The following is an 18601-nucleotide window of genomic DNA, read 5'->3' on the forward strand; positions in this document are numbered from 1 at the left end:
GATATATTTTTTTTATTTGTTTCCAAAGTCCATATGTTTACCTTGCTGGCCTGGGCTTGGATAGGATTAGCAGAAGTTTACAAGATAGAAGGCTAAACCGACTAGCCAGAGGTAAATATGGAAGAGCAGGGGATCATGCTGTGCATGATCACAGAAAGGACTGTGATAACACCCTGGTGAGGAGCTTTGGCATCACGGTTGCCACGGATGTTTTAAAGAGTATGTAAACCCCTGTCCTGTTCTGGTAGTTCCTTTTTATTTCAGTAGCTTCTGTTATTTAAAGCTCGCTGACTTGTTCTGCTCAGCTTTCAGAGGGAGGAGAATAAGGTGATTATTTTTTTTTATTATTATTTGTTTTTCCTTCGCTTTCACAGGCTTCTACCAGAACTCTGGATTTTCACTTCTATTTCTCCTTGCTTTTCCCCTCCCCACCCTCTTCCTTGTGTCTATTCTGAAGCTGTGTCCTCTCCTCCCTTTTTTGTGTGGGTGACAGCTGCGTGTCACTGTTCTTTATCATTGAAAAGACTATTTGAAATCTGAAATGACTAATGGTTTCCCTGTTGCATGCGTGATTCTGACAAGAAATAGTAAACGCTGAGGCTTTTTGAATACTGTTTTTAAGATCGGCAGCCAAGGTGCTGGAATAGCCTGGTGATATTGCATTGACCAGTACTTGTGAGCTCTAGCGTAACTGCAAAGGACCTGTTTTGGAGCACACTCACTTGGTCCTCACTTGAACTCTTTAATATCTTGGAAATATAGATGGCTTTGGTGGCCCAAGGACAGCCTCAGGGACCGGAGTTCTGAAGTCGAGGTGACTTAATTCAGTTTAATGACTTAGCAGCTCTCCAGGTGTATAAAGGTGACATCTGCTGATGGAGATATAAAACTGCTTGATGATCTTGGAGCTTGTGGTGCTGGAGAGCAGCCTGGAACATTGCTGAAATGGTGTAATCAGAGGTGGTGTGAGCTGATTAACTGGTATAACCTTCTGGTTAGTGCCTGTGTGCTTGACTGGATGTCTGCAGATACTGCAGCCAACCAGTCCCTCAGACGAGCTTTGTGCACAGCTTTGCTTGTCATTGTGGGAATTTGGGAAAGAAACATTACATTTCAAAGAAAAAATCCAATGTCTCACCCTGAAATCAGGTACATAGCCTTGAAGATGCATCAGTAGATCTAAGAAAACAAGTTCTGGATGCATGACCTGTGTGGAAGGTGCTGTCCTGAGGAGATCTGTGTGCCTGGTGAGCTAATGCTGCTGCAGCCTAAGCACTCTGAGTTTGGCACCCGTATGGCACTCTGACAAATAAAATGCTTTTAGAAGTTGTTTCTTTAAAGTGCAGTTACATAGTGCTTCAGGTCCTTATGTTTAGTTTCAAACACACTTGTGAACTGGCAATGTTTAGAACCTTTCTGAGGATAGAGGTGCGTAAACCTGATTTTGCTCTGAGCTGTGCTTCTCTGCCTATGCGGAATGTAACTTTTGTTGTTGGTTTTGTTCCTCTGAGGAACTCCAACCCTCAGATCTTTTTTTAGCGATGCTAAATAAGCCTACATAACCGACTAGTGTGATTTCTGAGTAGTTCTGGATTTTGTTACGTGTAAATATTTATTTTAGCAAAGTGAACAATGAACTCAGAAACATATGTTGGTAGAAACTCTATTTATTTCATGAAGTTGCTGGGTTGTCTTACGAGAATTAGAAGGAGAAAGTGCCCAAGGCAGGTGGTGACTGTGGAGTAGTGTCTGACTGAGTGTCCATCTGGATGTACTGAAGTGTTCTCCATCCCTCCTCACCCTATAAATTGTTATTTCTGTCTTCACCTTTCTGGAGTGCTGCCCATCTTGTCTCAACTTGTGTAATGGCAACGTACCATTATAAGAATAGCAGCACTGGTTCTGCTGCTGAATGAGCTGCGTGTCACCTGGTTACGTTTGAGAATTAGTATACTATTTTTCTCATTTTAATTTCAATTGATGAGTTGAATTCAATCTTAATTATGCTATTATGGGTTTGCCTTAGAAAATGACTTTCCATTAAGCACTCCCCTTTATTTTTAACACTGATTATGCTGTTATTTAAACTAGATTTTCTTAAAATAGTAGCTGCTTTCTGACCTTCCTTAAGATTAGCTGCTTAGATAAGCAGAACTTGCTAACAAATTCACACCTAGCAGTTGACGTTCTGATTGCAAGGCTCATCTCTCAGGGTCATGTTATGATTGCAGGAAAACCACTAAAATACCAAGTCTGTTGTATGGGCGATGGAGTAAATCTCTCAATGGTTGTTTCTGGAATTGAGTGAAGAGTTGCTCATTTTGATCATTTAGTGTTAATAATGACTGGAATAATATGCTGTGCCATTAGAAGTATTCGGTAATATTTTCAGGTAATTCAATAGGTTTTAAAGTGAAAATTTGCTGATCTCACACCTATTATCTGAAAGTAGTATTGCAGTCTTTGGATCACTGTTGGCAATAACGAGTTGCCCTTCATCTACTGAATGTGTTGAGGAAGTAACACAGCATAGGCTCTTTATAAGAATGTCAGTGTATATCCCTATGAGGAAGAAGAACATTATCCCAGACAAAATTACCTCCTGTTATGTAGGGGAAACGTGACTTGTTTGTTTGTTTTCTTTTTCAAACATGTTCAGTCTTCTGAATTTTGCTGGGGGAAGTCTCATTCCAGGTACAAGGGCTGGATATGGTGTGTGTGTGTGTGTGTAACTGGGCACATGGAGTGTAATGGATTTCAAACCCTAATCAGCAACTAATTCTTTTTCCTATTGTGTAAAAGTAGTCAAGCAAGTAGTGTTTTGTGTTCTTTTACAAAATATGTGTGAAGAGGCACTGTAGTGGAAAAACTAGCTGAAGGAGAAACCAGAAGCCTTTTAAGGGGATCTAGTTCTTGGGAAAGTGACAGAAATTGCCCTACTCCTGAGAGGTTTTTTTTTATGTTGGTATTCAGATTAGGAAAGATAATATGATTTTCTCAATTTTTTTTTTTTTTTACTTTAGAATGTGTTCTGAACTTGTAGCTAAAGGTGCTGGAGAAACTGGCTGTGATTCAGAAAACGCTTATGCTCTGAAGGAAACCTTGACTAGTACCTTGAACCTCGCTGAAGCTGCTCAGTCAGTTGTGTTCTCTGATTGTTAGAGTATAAATAGTGTTACTCATATCTCTGCTCATTTCTGTAACACTGCTGCAGAGGAGTAAATGTGCAGAAGTGTTTGAGATGAATGTGCTTTTTCCTGGATGTTTTATTTCTGATTCTAGTTGGTAAAGACAGTTGTCAGTCCCACAGCTGTTCACTTGTGCCACACTATCTATTTCTATCATTAAATTACTCCCATCTAAGCATAAAACTTTAATTAAATTATTTTCTGTAGAGTTCCTTTCTTTCTCTTACTCTGTGGGTCTTTGGTTTGACAAGGTCGTCTTCCTCTTTGCAGCAGGTCCCCTTGTGGTGCGCGTTTATTAAGTGTTGTCTTTCCCATCACGTAATCAATGAAAGCATTGACTGAAACTAGAGAAGAGCAGTAATACCACAAATGGGATCTGCTTCTGTAGTGCACTGCTTGTTGAAGGCCTCTGTTTTGATGGTGAGCTCCACTGGTGGACAGTTTTGGTTCTGACTCATAAGTCATCTGGACCATGTTTTGCCACCTTGTTTATACGATGGTATCAAAAAGCCTCACTACAGTTAAGATATGACATGTTTTAATTCTCCCTATCTGTCAAGGCTTAGTACAGAAGTCAAGTTTGGTTTGATGTAAAATGGGCTTGTCAAGTTTGACTGTTATCTGTCTTGTTTTGTGGAGTTTTCTTGTATGTTTTTCTGTGAATTGGATCTTATTGTGCTGAAACAAGCAAAGGCATCCTAAAATTTACTCAGCAAAAAAGCTTGTTTTTTTCTTTTTTTTTTTCTTTTTTTCTTTGCCTTCTCCTGGCTTTAATTTTCTTTCTTGCTGTATCCTGGCATCTCATCCTTTGATTATGCACTGTTGAAGGTAAGTATTTTTGTTCTTGGACTGCTTTAAATACAACTAAGCTTTAACTTTAGCTGGTCCAAAATACTTAAAAACAGTAGTTCTTCCTATTCTAACCACCACCATCTTACTTTTTTTCTAGCTGGTGTTAACTACATTGGTCCCACAAATACAGGTGATGCGGGTTGTGGGTTTTTTTTTTCTTTCCTTTTCCATTCTTCCCTTTTGAACATTCAGCAGTTCTTGTCTTTTCATAGTCACTCTCACTTCAGACATTTTTCCAAGTGGGAAGGAGGCAGTCAGGAAGCTATTAGAGTCAAATCTAGAAGGGCTTCTTCATTTAATTTCCACACCCTCTGTGATTAAAAACAAAGGAACAAAAACAACAGGAGGGAGAGGAGCTGCCAGCACACTTCAAGAGCTGCCTTGCCTTTCTTGTGCCTTGCATGTGTCTGGTAGGCCTTGGAGCTCACAGTGTGCTTTTCTGGTTCTGTTCCAGAAGGGCACCCACCAGATTTTTGTTGTTAGTGACTGGTTCCAAAATATCATCCATCAAGTTTTCCCTTTCATCACAGACCTAGATACTTTCAACATACCTCCCCTCTCCTTCGCTGAGGAGCATGTGCACTGATGCCCTCGCTTGGATTTATCAGTGTGCATGGCCACACCTCCTTCATTACTAAGCTGTTTTCTCTTACATTGAGTAATGTGCATTAGCTCACTGAGTTGAGACATCCATGCTGCAGCCTGAAGTGTAACAAAGCTTGAATTGCCTCAGTTAATAGGGAGACTGCTGTCTGTGATTCTGAATAAGGCTGGCACCGGCCGTGTGAAGGCTCTCAGCTGACTGTTCTGATGATGAACTTTAATTTCTAGTTTGAAGCAATCTTACACGACTGCTCAGCATTCTTGACAGATTTAGTGTGATTCAGAGTAAGACACGGATAAGTTTTAGGTTTAAAAAACAAACATATAAATGTTAACATTTGTAGAATTCAGGAACTTTGGTAAAACAAAAGGGAAAACACTGTTTTCTGCATCTTGTTCAGTACTTCCTGAGTGTGTTGTAGTTGGAAATCCTTGGAGCTGAAGTGAAAGCACTCTGGTCCTACAAAGGGATGGTGGCAGTGACTTTTTAAATGTCTGATCCTATAGCTTTCTTTCTCTTTTTATAGAAATGGTTAAAAAACTACTACTGAAATGTCTTTCTAAATACCAGTTTATCTCTCCACTCATTAAGTTAAAATAGTTTCACTTTACAAGTTTTCCATTGCTTGGGAATACTCATCTGGAACCAAGCAAGTCTTTGCTCATCTTTGATAAATATCCTTGATTTGTTACCCTCCTTTCCTCTCCCCCCCTTCTCCTTTTTCTTCTTGTCCATAACAACGAGGAGAAACTTTGCATAGTAGTTCTTATGGCACTAGAACAAGACCCATCTTTTTATGCTTTCTGCCTCTTCTACCACCCTCCAAATTAAAGAATTAGTTCACTTTTCAGTTAACTATGGTGGTAAGTGAAAGTCAGCTTTTTTTCTAGTAGAACACGAGCAGGAAGAATGTTTAGGGCACTGGGGTAAGCACAGTGAATGAGACAATCCTTGTGGTTCTTTCTTTCAATGTTCATATAGGTTTATACCTTATCACCTTCGTGTGCAGCACTCCAGTTCTTTACAAGTTGCAACGGATTAATGCTCAACTGAAGTTACAAGGCTGTCCTAGTTTCTTCATTAATGAAAACAGTGTAATAGTAGCTGAAGTGACACACGGGGCAGGGCTCTGGGTGATCCATGTTCTTGTGCTTCAGCCACACTTTTTATGGCTGGCCTGTATGGTCTGTATTTAGGATGAGTGTGATACACGTATTTTTTTGTTTGTTAAGTTGTCTCTTATTGCACTTATGTGTGCCCCTTTCGATGACAGCAGTTTTATAGCAGAAAACAATGCTAGATTAAGTCTTTACAATGCAGCAACTGTCCCTTCAACTCAGTTTCCCAAATGAAAGCAGGAGACAAACAATGTGTAATCATCTGGTTACCAGCTGGGGCAGCAGATAAAAGAAACAGTTGTCTGCTTTGCAAGATGTAGATTTGGGCTGGGCAAGACTTGATAAATAGTAAATTAGGCAATGGCTGGTTGGAAAGTGTATGTTATTATCAGGTCACTTGTGAATTTGCTGACAACTGTGAGCAGCTTTAGATGGCAATATTTTTTCAGTGTTGAGCTCACAACCTATAGTCCATCTCCCGTCATAAAATGAAGGACCTCATGAAAGAGAAATGGTTGAGAAGTTTGCAGAAGCTTCTTAGGGTCTGGGTTTGGTCCCTCCTTCTGCCTGTGTGCACTGTGAAACATCTTCCTCCATTTTTTAGCTTCTGGGTATTCAGGGTGCTTCGGACAGCTTGGGCTGTTCGTACTAACAGGAGGTTATTTATGCCAGAGGTCCCTGGCACCATAGGGAGAAGCTGGGTAAACCATCAGACAGGTACATTTCCAAGTCTCTTGGTTCAAAAGGGCTCACTCCCAAGCCCAGAGCTTTTTTGTTTCTAAGTGAGATGTTTCACCTGAACTGAGTATGAGAATGGCATGAAGTTGTGTGTTAGAGTCTTCACAGGCTGCATCTGCTTTAATGAATGAACAAACCACATGGTTGTGGTGTGAGAGGGAGCCTGCACCAGAAAGATGAGAGTGCTCCTCCCCAGTACATCCTGGTGTTCATATGGGATATGTGGGTTCAAACGTCTTCAGGCAAAGAGATGACCCAGATCTCCAGCAAGTGATGTGTATCCTGTGTGTTGTGGGATAAAAGGGACTCCTGAGCATCACGTCTGCCTCCTCTTCTGCTTCTGTTGAAGATCTTTGCTTCTTTCAGGTGCCTAGAGATGCACATTTTCATTGCAGGGCTAACAAGATGTTGCTCAAAAAAACCCAATCCAGACAACAACAAAAACTTTTTCTGGAGGGAAACAGATAAAAGAGGAAAATAAGGATTTTTTACAAGTAGAAAAGTTACATATTTACTTAGCTGTTCATGATGTCAGTATCTGGAATTTGGCACTGTACTGCAGACCTGAGCTCTGAGGCTGTAAGTTGTCAAGTTTATTTGTGGATTATTACTGGCTTTAGAACATATGAAAAGCATTGGAGGCGTGTAGGAAAGAGGCAGTAGAAACCAGGGATGCCAATAAAAAGCAAAAAGCATTGCTAGAAAGAAACATAAATTCTTTGCATACTCATAGTTCACATGAGTAAGTATTGTCTCTTTAGTTTGGGTATAGAAATGCTCTCTAAAGCTCTAAGTGGCAGACTTGGACTTCATGTTAGGCTCTTGAACTTCAGTGAGGCTTTGAGGAACTTGATAATTCTTCATTTGGGGTTCTTCCCTCCGTTATTTCTAGAGGTTTTTATGGTAGAGAAATGTGGATCATTTTTGAAAATTATGTTATATAATTTTTCTCTATGTTATTAGCAGCCCCTAAGGTCGTCTTTGATTTTATTTCTAGAATCTTAGCAGTTAGAATCCTATTTGGTCTCTGAGTTCTCTGAACTTTCATCTGTATTACACTTTGAAGACATCTGTGAAGGTAACAAGAAGTAATTCTGTTTAGTAGGCTTAAGTCTTCTGTGTGTAGGCACACTGATACTTTAGTGGTTCCTGGGGAATGAGGCTGGTGTTGGAGAACACAGAAATTGAGATGCTGGGGAAACACCTTGTCAGACGTTGTTTTATATCATAAATATCATATATCATATATATATGGCATATATATAAATATATCATATAAATAATATGATTTTCTTCTCTATAACCACTGTTTACCTCACTATTGGAAGTCTCTTCCTTAGAGTTTAGAAAACTGGTTATCCAGGAACCATGTGTACTTCCCTGAGAAGATGGAGTTCCTTTAGCTTTTGTTTCTGTATTGATACAATGCTGCAGGGCTGAAACTACAAAGTTGTTTGTTAATAGAGATATTTCTTAGTAATGGTTGAACTCATGTGATATGCGCAGCTTATTAGGGGTTTTGTTCTGCTTCTTTTCATTTGTGAGATTCTTAAATCCGAACTGGAGATGACTTGGGAAAGAATGGAAAGAACGACCTTTGTTCAGGTAGTCCTTTATGCTTGGAGAATGTTCCAAAATTTGCTTGTTTTCCAAAGTACTTCTTGCCAGGTACTTCCAGGGTGGTTTTTTGCCATCAGTGCTAAAGACCAGAGTGCATTCAGGTGTCATTAACATGACACAGGTGTTTTTGCCTTCTGTGAAGACCTCTATTTATTGATGTCTGAGGTGAGGCTTTTCCCATTCTCAGAAGTCAAGTGCAGGATGTTAAGCATCTTATCGTATCTGCTACCAGCAGAACTTTGTTCTGGTTAAGTATTCTGATAGTCTTTATTTTCTACCATATTACAGGAACATTATTCTAGATGTAAGTCCTCCCATTACCCTAATAGGAAAGGCACTGTTACAGACATTCCACGCTGCCAGTAGTGCTTCTGTGATCATGTCTTTCTTTTTTCCTTTCCTAAAACAGCCCGCTGTTTGTAACGTGGAAGATTGGTCGAGATAAACGATTGCGTGGATGCATAGGTACTTTTTCTGCCATGAACCTGCATTCAGGACTCAGGGAGTACACACTTACTAGGTAAGACTTCGTTTTCTGCAGTCTTGACTTGCGTATTTAAATACTCTGTTGGGGAGATGATGAGTGTGTTTTGGTTGTTTTTTTGGCTGTGTCACTGTAGTGATGGATGTAAACTTCTATCTTCTTTCGTTACTAATTATTGCCTGGTTATTTGACTATTTGGTGTCATGAGGTTATGGTTTAGTTTAAAAATGATAACTTGAGCCATTTTTTACTTTATTCATTTAGAAAACTGTTCTCCAGTAACTTATTGCAACTCACTGCTGTAGTATTTTTCCCCTGTATCCAATCAAATTTTAATCTTAATAGTTAGTGGTATGGCAGAAGACCAGAAAGTCAGATTTTGGGATTATCCTATTCACGCTTCTAAAACAGCAGGTATTCTCACCTCTTCTCCATCAGGTGCTTCCAATCAGCATTCCAATTTAATGCTACAAATTTCCATTACATGTTACTCTTCAGATACATCCCAGCCCCTGAGTGGGAAGCTTCTGGATGAGGGAGGTAAGTGATGATAATCCTTCACTCCCCAGCAGCATAATCCTTCATTTTTTTTGATCTACACCTAAATTCATTCACCTTAATATTGTTCCATTTTCTTTGCATAGAGTGAGAACTAATAAGTTGATCACTAGAGCTAGTAGCAAGCTTTGTACTTTTTTTTTTCTAAGAGTTTTCTTTATTTTCTAAAGATAATGGAATTTGGTACACTCAGTTATAGTAGACTATTCATGGTGCTATAAAATAGAAATTGTTTGCTCATTTGAAGACCTGTAAAACTGTCATCACTTAAAATAATTGGTGCCTCTTGATAACTTTGGGTTGGAGGCTTTCCTCCATTATGAGGACTTCCTCAGCTGTTAAAGCATCATGTAAATCTCTGTATGAAGTAAGATTAGTATGGAGAATTTTCTTTGTTACATGTCTTACTATTCTCTTTCAAGCTGTTCCTTTTATGCTTACTTTTGCTCAGCTTGAAGAAATCAACTGCTGGAGTTCCTTATAAACCTATGAAAGACCTAGTTATCTTCATTGTGTTGGTTTTATTCTGTGGTTTGCAATACTTGTGTGTTCTTTAAACATCAAGAGGCAAACTAATCAGTGAGAAAAAGCTTATGATCTCAAAGCATTTCTTATGTTGAAGGTTAAATGCCTCACAGTCTTAGATATTAGTGAGTCAAAAACAGAAATAAACTCAGAAATGACCACTGAAATGTAAAGTTCCTGTTTGAATGTACCAAAACCCTGTTCTTTTATCTCGATTGTTATTTTAAAAAATAGAAAGATAGGGATACCTGAGAGCAGTTTCCTTCACGATGTTAGTCTTTCCAGCTGCAGAGCTTCCAGCACAGTATTTGAGGAGTTACAGAAGCAACTCTGACATACCTCAGAACTTTCAGAGCTCCACAAGCCTTCCTAGGAGGCATCAGAAACCAGGAGATGGTAACTTGGGCACAGACTCTTGAAGAAGGTGCAACAATTCCTGAAACTGAAGAAAAACTTTTTCAGGCAAGGTGAAATTAATCAGTAAAGTAGGTAGTGTGTGAATGGGTTGTCCGTTTCAGAAAGTGCAACTTGACCAAAATTTTCAGTTGAGAAAATAGGCAGATATTCTTCTGACTTTATTTTACTTTTGATGCTGAAAGACACTTCTTCAGTTACTCTGAGGGCACGGCATTGCTAAACAGAGCCAAGTTGTCTGTCTGTTCTTAACCTTTTTCAACACTCTACATGGGACTGTGACCCAATTTTTTGGTGAGAAAAATAGTGGAGACCAGCAGTTATTCTTACATTGTCCTGGTGTTTAGCAATCAAATTATCAACAGTTTCCATCAGGCAAGATTTTATTACCAATACAATGAATTGTATTTGGGATCACAATCAATAAATTTTTCCTTAGTTCTAGTAGTGATCTCTAACTGTATAGCTTATCCTGTGTGTAATGTATATATATCTCCATCTGCACACAGTAGTGTAACCTCTGTCAATAATGTAATGATAGTTCTGAACTGAACAGTTTCCGTCTGGAGGTGGAAATGCATTCAAACTTAGAAAGCCTTTTCTTGGTTTATGCACAGAAATGTTGATGATATGTAGCCAAGCGAGTCTTGGTTCCCCATTTTGAGCTCTGTTGACTGTTGCAATGGTATTGTCAGTACATTCTAAACAAGAAGTTTGTGTAGAGTGATTCATCATTAATTGGTTGCATCTTGCTAAGTCGTGAGGAGAGATGAGAATACCCATAGTTTGGAAATGCTAACAACGTATTCCTAATAAAATCTTAGAGATCAATTTTCTCTGCATATTGTGCTGCAAGGGAAGATATTTTATTATTAAAATCCTTTGCAGAAATTTGTGAAGATTCAGTTTTAGTCTGAAAAAAAGAAAAACAAAACAACAACTTCAAAATAAGTTTCCTAGGAGATTAGGTGGATAAATATCTATTCTTTTTCAAAGCATTTTACTGCTTTGAATATTTAAATTAGGATAAAAGAAGTTCATCATGGCCAAAATAGTCCTTTAGGCTTAATGTGTGAATATCCCACCTGACTGCGTAGAAGTAAACCAATCCAGATTATGAAAAATACCTTGTGTTTTACAGCTCCTTGAAGAAAATACACTGAACTTGGAAGCAGGTTACCACAGAATTTCCTCACAGGTTGATAAATCATTTTTTCATGTATTTTGTTTGGCAGTAAGGTTTTAGTATTGAAGTTTTAAACTGCTGCTCTCCTACACTTTAGGCAATGAACAAAATGATTTCATTTACCCTATACTTTTTAGTTCTGTTTTTCCTGCTGTTTCCATGTAATTTGCAATTACACTTCACACTTAGTAGACCTAACAAGTGTAGTTGTAGCTGCTTTTGTTTATCCTGTCAAGGCTAGGATATGTATATGTACTTATATATGGGGGGAAAATGCTAGAGAAGATGGAGATAAAGAGAGACAGATTATATAAATATCCTGTCATGGAAGGGAGCAGTGAAAAGACACTGCAGAGCTTCACGCCTTGACTGGATTAGCATAACAGCAGAAAACTGGGTTTAAATTGTAAGGTAACGCGTAACCCACCCTTCTTTACTCACATAGACTTGTGTTTATTGACTATGATGTCATCAGTCTTTTTGTTGTGTGTTCTACTTTAACGTTCAGTGTGACAGCTGAGTGCCTTCAGACTTTCAGCCTTCCTTCCATAGATGTGGCTGGTAAAGAAACAAAAACAAAGAGGGAAGTTTGGGATGAGAAGCATAAGGCTGAAGGAAATGAAACTTACAACCCAGCTTTCTCGTAATTGAATTTGGATGTAAATTGGCTCCCAGCAGCACCATCTACTGTGCTGTATGTGTCAGCAATTTCAGGAGTCTTGGTTGGTAGTGCCATATTACCTGACTTCTCTCCATGAGAAATGCTGGTCTGTTTCTCCTGTTGAACACAGGAAAGCTAAAATAGTCACCTGCAAGACTACAGTGTGGCAATCTCATTTAAGAGGTAAAATAGAAAACAACATTGATCATGTTAAAATAGATGTTGGCCTTATTTAGTTAAGATTAGAGGCAAGTATTTGCACAGGCAGGGTAGCTCCCCTCTCTGTTCAGCTGAGCTTACCATTCTGTTTAATCTGTTTGTTTTGACTAATCATAGTCTCTTTCAATCTGCCCTGTATCTGCCCGCACAACCCAGTGCTCACTTCACAAAGGCTTTGCTATCAGGCAGCGTTGCTATGGCTGTAGATAGGTATTGCTGCTGACCCAGGGCAAAGCGTGCCTGTGTACCTGTCTGTCATTTTAGGCTTGGGAAGTGGGAAAGGTGCGGGGGTGTTATGTATGTGTTTGTTTCTGCCCTGACCTTCACCGTTCACAGAAGTCAGACTGAATTAATTCCTGCCAATAGCATTTCATGCAATGTTTCAGAGCGTGGTGTTGTTTCTGGGCTGCCTGCTGATAAATACTTCACAAGCCGTCTTATTGTGAGGCTTTGAGTAGACTACTTCTCAAAGACAGCTCTTTTATTCTACTATTACTCTGTGTCTATGAGCCACCAGTGAGAAATGCCTGATAGTTGTGAGGTGAAGCTTGTGCTTTCAGAGTTAAACTGTGGAGCAGTGTATAGTCTTCTCAACCCGAACTCAGCAGCCTTTTGCTATTCTGGTGTGTTTGACATTACCCGTAAAGCTAGGAAGCATCATGTTGCTTCTGATGCTTCTTTTTCGTTTGTTTCTGTGAAAAGCAAATGTGCAACAGGGAAGTCAGATGGCAGTGATACTGGAATTTCCAGCATTTGTTGATTGCTTCTGAGTTTTCAAGGACATCTTAATGAGGCAGGGTTCAGACTGTGCTGCTACTATAGATGACCCAGCAACAGATGGAGAAACCTCAAGGTCAGAAAACATTCTTCAGGAGGGCTGCAGTAACATAGTTCTGTGCTTAGTTGAGTGGACAGACAACCAGTGCAGCCCATTATGCATTTTAGGAGCCAGTATCAATTTACATCTGGATCTTGTAATTCTTAACAGCCGCTAGCCTTCAAGATGCCATTGAGTTAAGTTTTTAGTGGGGATATGACCTATGAAATTCACTCAGCTTTAATAAAAATGCAGAAGTGCTGTACATGCTGTCAAATCCATTTGATACAATAAGGCAGCGGGAAGCTGGGACTCTTCAGGTAATTACATAAGATGCCTTTCACTCATGCCATCGTATCTTTACTGAGTGACAGTCTGTGCAAGTCTGCAGTTAGGAGTGATTTCAGAGCATCTGATGTTCCAGGGGAGGTAGGGAGATACTGAAATGATACTTAAAACTTGAGGTAGCTGACCATTTTTCCCTTAGTCCAGGGCCAAGTGTATGACCCTTATGAAAGTTCAAGGATACTGAACAAGTTTCAGAGTGCTTCTCTGCTAATCTGTACTGTGAACTTCACTGAAAGTTTGGTAATTGAGGATATTGCCATGACATGGACATCTTCCAGGGGTCAGAGTAAGGCAGAGACTACTCTTCATGTAGCTAGAATACTGGGGAGAGTAATTAAGCCTGAGGATTTCTCATCACATTGTAGCAATCTCCAGTCCCTAGAAGTCCTCAGTGAAAGAGAAGTGTCTGAGCCAAAGCCATGACTGAAAGAGGCTTGGAAACACGTAGGCTCTGTAACCATATAACATTACTGCTCTGAAGGAAAGGGGGACTTTCTGCTTCAGAGAGTCTGGCTTACACCTGAGGAAACAGGAGGCCGTATCAGGGCAGTACATAAACTGTTTTTACTGGATCAGTTTTGAAACCATCTGCCATCATGACTCAGAGATAAAGTGCAAGGCCAAAAGGTATGGCATCTTTAAGACATTATGTATGGCCACAGGATTTGTGAACTCACTCAGCTGCCAGTAGTTGAGATTATCCTGTTTCATTAGGTGTTATTTGCTCTTTGAAAGATTTTTTTGTCTGCTGTCTCTATCTGCTGGCCTACGGTGTGCCTTATTTGCCTTTGTGTATAAATGATTTGCAAGGGTAGCTGTAATTTTCTTTCCCTTACAGGCTTAAATGAGTTTTGCTTTATGGTCTTCAGTGGTTGTCAAAACTAGGCCGCGTGCTGTTTCTCCTCTCTTTCCCCACATACACAAAATAAAATACAGGAAATGGAAGAGAAATTGTATTACAAATGAGTGTGTTCCAATTAAAATCAGTAGTGAGAGGAGAAGTATTGAAGGTATATTTTGTCAACAATAGTTGGAACAATTGTTATTTTTGTTAGAAAATGGATCCTTTACGTTTCTGAAACTGGTGGCTTAAAACAGTTTAATCAGGTTGTTCTAGTGTGTAAATGAGGTAGGATGTATTCAGAGATATAGTCTCTTTTATTTGACTGATGCAGTTGCAAGAAATTAGATAAGCTTTTAATTCACACGTCTTTCTGTAAGTAAGCTGTTACAAAATCCTTTTAGTAATTAACACGGTTTTTTTAGAAGGTAAGTTAATTCAGTGGAAGCCTCTTCAGGTTTTCTTTATTATATTTTTATTTTCCCTTTAAATTACATTTGTGTTCCCTTCTGATTATCTTAGAAGTTAAAACTTTGCATGTGAACTGTTAATATAGGAGTATAGGTTTTCCAGAAGTGGTCTGGATGATCATAGTGTTAATGAAGGTAAGGTGCTCTTTGTTAACATTCATTTTTTTTTCCGTATCTTTATAGAAATTGCAGCTGATTTAATAGAATTGTCTTAAATTCTGGAGTTGGAACCAGACCAATGTATATTAAGAGAGTTCAGCAGTAAACTTTGCTTCATGAATTACTGTTTTGTACATTTAATATGGCGGGATTGATCTCCAAGGGTATTATTAATAGTCTTAAACCTCCCCCCTTATTTGTTTTGAGCTATTGTTGCCGTGAATTTTGCAAATACCACTTCAATTTAGGCATATCTTCAGGTGTGTCATAGTGGAATATAACTGTTTAGTAATGAAATGGATTATTTTGTGAACTCACAGTACCAGAAAGTCTAAGTGAAGTATACAGATCTGAATTTATTGAGCCAGGCTTAGTTATTCTGTGTGAGTCAATTCAGTAAGTAGGTCTGTAATGATTTTGTGCATACAGTGCCAGGTCGTTATTTCAGGGAACTGTTGCTTATCAGAACTGTCTGCTGCCTTTTCTCAAAACGACAAAGCTAAACGGTGTCCTGGCTCTAGGAAGTTGGGGAAAAATCCCTCTTGCTTTAATGATGGATTAAATGTTTCTCCTTATTTCATTATGAAATGAAAATGAAATAATGTTATTGCGCAGACAGAAGCAGCATGCTTTAGTAAGTATGTTTCTTGTACGTTTGTATGTGCAGGAATATAATAACTGCCTTTAATAAAAGGGAGGGGAAATGACGATGACACTCAGTGTCAGTTTTGTAATTATTGGTCTGTTATTCCTGAGAAAACCTTGCTAGACCTGTGTACTTAATGGTATGTGATAGGCTGTTTCCTTAGTAACACTTCCTGAAAGAAAGCAAGGCAAAGCACTGTGAATGGGAGGACAGGAAAGGGAGAGTGTCTAAAGATGCCCTATCAAGGCTTCTTACATAAAGGGGGGGGGCGGGGGGGGGGGGTTTATAAAATACTAGCAGCAGTTCTGATAGGAAAATTGGATTAGGGAATATGAATTCTTGGGTCCAGGAGGTGTGTTACTGCGTTTGGTTGGATAAACTTACTCTGTGAGGTGGTTGTGTTTGAGAAAGGTAATCGGGGACCTAGGGAAAATGGAATTCTAGAATTAAAACTGATCAGTACAAGGTCACTGAGTAAGGCTGGGAGGTGTTCTGCTGAGGCTGTCCTAATTGCTAGGTCTCAGCCTTAGAATTTGGTGTAACTAAGAAAACGATCCTAGAGTAAAGTACTTATTTCCTCATTGTATTGAAGGGGAAAAAAACAACCGCAGGCGTAGAGAACAGGCATTAAAATCCAAGAACTCCAAGAAAATGCTTCTTACAAAACACATACTTTGGAAAAGCCAATTTGACTTGCATTAGTTGACGTGATTTGTAGTATTCTGAATAAATCAGTTATTCCAGAAATTTGAATGTCGATGAGTAACTGGGGATATCCCGTGATTACTCAGACTTTCCAGATGGGTTTCAGGGAGGAGCCATGTCATTTGTGACTCTGGGCTTTCCCATGACAATCTTGTTTTTCTTGTGCTTCCCACACAGTCTCCTCCTTTCATGTGAACAAACGCTTTACTTCCCGGGATTTCAAAGACATGGGTCTAGGTGGGTTGGCACACTAATTGGGTTGAATGTCAGGTTTTTATTTGACTTCATTACTTGACATAAATAACTGGGAAGGAGGGTGGGGATGGGGAAACTGGCAACTCTGGTTTTCTTAGCAAAGCTTTAAAATTCATTGCCAGAACTCATATTATTCTGTGAGTGATCCAAATAGTCATTGGTAGTCCAAGGGTTTTTTTGGTTAACTTTTTTGTCTTGTTGTATGACAACTGTCAGAGGGAATGCTTTTCAAATGGTTTCCTAAAATAATCTGCTAGAGTGAAAATTGTTTTCAGTTGAGAGTTTCAGTGACTTCTTAGTTTCTCAAGCACTACAGAGAGATATCAGATGAAGAGCCAGTGCTGAGCCAGTACCAGGTAAAACTCTGTGTTGACACAGGAGAGGAGCACAGACAGAATGTGTCTCACAGCGTTTGTGTTTTAAGGGAAGACTTTGCATATGTGGAAACTTGTAGCTAGGACAGAATAGAAGTTGGCATGAGGTTACCTGCTTCTGGGCAAGCTTCTCCCTCTGGCTGTTCTCAGCTCAGTGGGAAATGTTTATTTCCAATACTGAGTAAGGGACATTTCCTGCAGCTTTATTACTAATGGGGGGAAAAGCCCAAAACCAAACATCAAAAAAAATTCTTCCCAGTGCTATATATATACATACTGGGCAGTGCTACATATGAGAGGGATGTTGGCATAGATTGTGCCTTGCTTTTATGATGCTGGAAACTGAGGCGCAGCAGTGGTGTAGTTGATATCTGAGATAGTAGGAATAAATGTAGTCTTTCTTCTGTTCAAGGAACTACATTACTTGAAATCTGCTGTTTTAGTAGATGTTATCAGGGATTAAATGAGGCTAAAGGAAAAAGAAACGTCTCTTACACATACAAGCTGTTAAAATCTTTAAACTCTGTAGCTTTGTGTGGGAAGGACTGTGGGAAAGGAGTCTCTATTAAAGTTTTCAGTCTGTCAACACCTCCTCCATTTAGGAGTTTTCTGATGCTTCCTTTTGAGACTGTATAACAAAGCCGCAGCACGAACTGGGTGTGGGAGACTGGGCTCCAAAAGCCCTCATTATCTCTGTGCACTTTAACACAAAAATGTTGAAGCTTTTAAAATGTAACTTGCTATTTTCATAGTCCAGGGTAGTGAGAATGAAAATGCGTGTGTCAGATATAGCAGGATTTTATGGTGTTTTTAGACAGTGCCAACAGGTAATTGTTTCTAAAACTCATCCCTGTTCCTGGTGTCAACTGGGAAGCTACAGCTCGTGTCCTTTACAGAGCTGTACAGTTGAGAAGGTAGAAAAGCCCTTGGAAGCAGAAATAGCCCTTCTGCCTCTGCCACGTACAATGCTGAAGAATGTCTGAAGGCTCCTAAGCCTCAAAGCACCTCTGACTCTGAGGTTCTCCAGAGGTCTCATAGCCCCCCGTAGCCCATACGTTCTGCTTCTGTCATTTACATATTTGTGGGAATGTAATCTCTTAAAAATAGGGATAGCCTGGCTTGACTTTAATCACTGACGAGTGACTGAAGTTTTACTATTCTTTTGATGCATTAAAATAGGAGGGAACATGTGCGTACCTGAGAACAGTCTTTTTTCCTAACCTAATTTTAAAATACTAGGGACAAAAGGAGTTGAGGACAGTCTCTTCTCTTTGAACTCTTGATGCCATTTTCAACTGTACTCTGTAAAAGTGAGAGATAGCAACCTGTATGCTCTTATATATTAAAAACACCCCCTCACAGATTTCTGCTTTTGTGTGAATTTTCAAAACTTTTTGAAGTGAGTGTTTATATGTAAATACTGACAGTAGCTTTTTGACCATGGTGGAAAATGGGTTTTCTGACTGTTGGTACCTATTTGCAGTCTACAGGATCTCTTAGCTTACATTATGGTTTGTTGTTCCTCTGCAGTTACAGTATTTTTTTTCTTACTGCTTATTACTTGTAATAAAAGGCCAATAGTCATGCAAGCAGTCTCTCCATCTGTACAAGTACATATATAAATAACTCCCACATTAACTTACGGAACCTGTACAGATGTTAGGGAGTGCTCTGATGAGCCTGAGCACAGCTCTTGGGGAATTCCCCATCTGTCATAAATTGTGAGCCCAGCCTCACTGAAATAGTCCTGTGTGCAGATGGCAATTACTAGAGTGTCCTGTAAGCCATTGTTTCCAAATAAGGTGTAGGAAGCTTTTGT

General features: G+C 39.3%; 1 protein-coding gene and 1 long non-coding RNA gene across 3 annotated transcripts in view; one reads left to right on the forward strand and one right to left on the reverse strand.

Annotated features, from left to right (window-relative positions):
• AMMECR1 (AMMECR nuclear protein 1) overlaps positions 1-18601 on the forward strand; it is an 84565-nt gene that overhangs the window by 43429 nt on the left and 22535 nt on the right. Inside the window, exon 3 of the mRNA XM_015860463.2 lies at positions 8530-8640. Coding sequence (XP_015715949.1) covers positions 8530-8640 — 111 coding nt within the window. The remainder of the gene's footprint in view (positions 1-8529; positions 8641-18601) is intronic.
• On the reverse strand, positions 749-12829 carry LOC107312777. 2 transcript variants are annotated; one of them, XR_001554621.2, is made up of 4 exons: positions 12249-12829; positions 11729-11845; positions 9936-10129; positions 749-6950 (listed from the first exon to the last, which is right to left on the reverse strand). It is a non-coding gene; the product is annotated as an uncharacterized LOC107312777 (long non-coding RNA). The 2 variants fall into 2 exon arrangements; XR_004306995.1 differs by lacking the exon at positions 12249-12829 and adding an exon at positions 12029-12142.

Source organism: Coturnix japonica, chromosome 4 (assembly GCF_001577835.2).
Source record: "Coturnix japonica isolate 7356 chromosome 4, Coturnix japonica 2.1, whole genome shotgun sequence".
Lineage (NCBI taxonomy): Eukaryota > Metazoa > Chordata > Aves > Galliformes > Phasianidae > Coturnix > Coturnix japonica.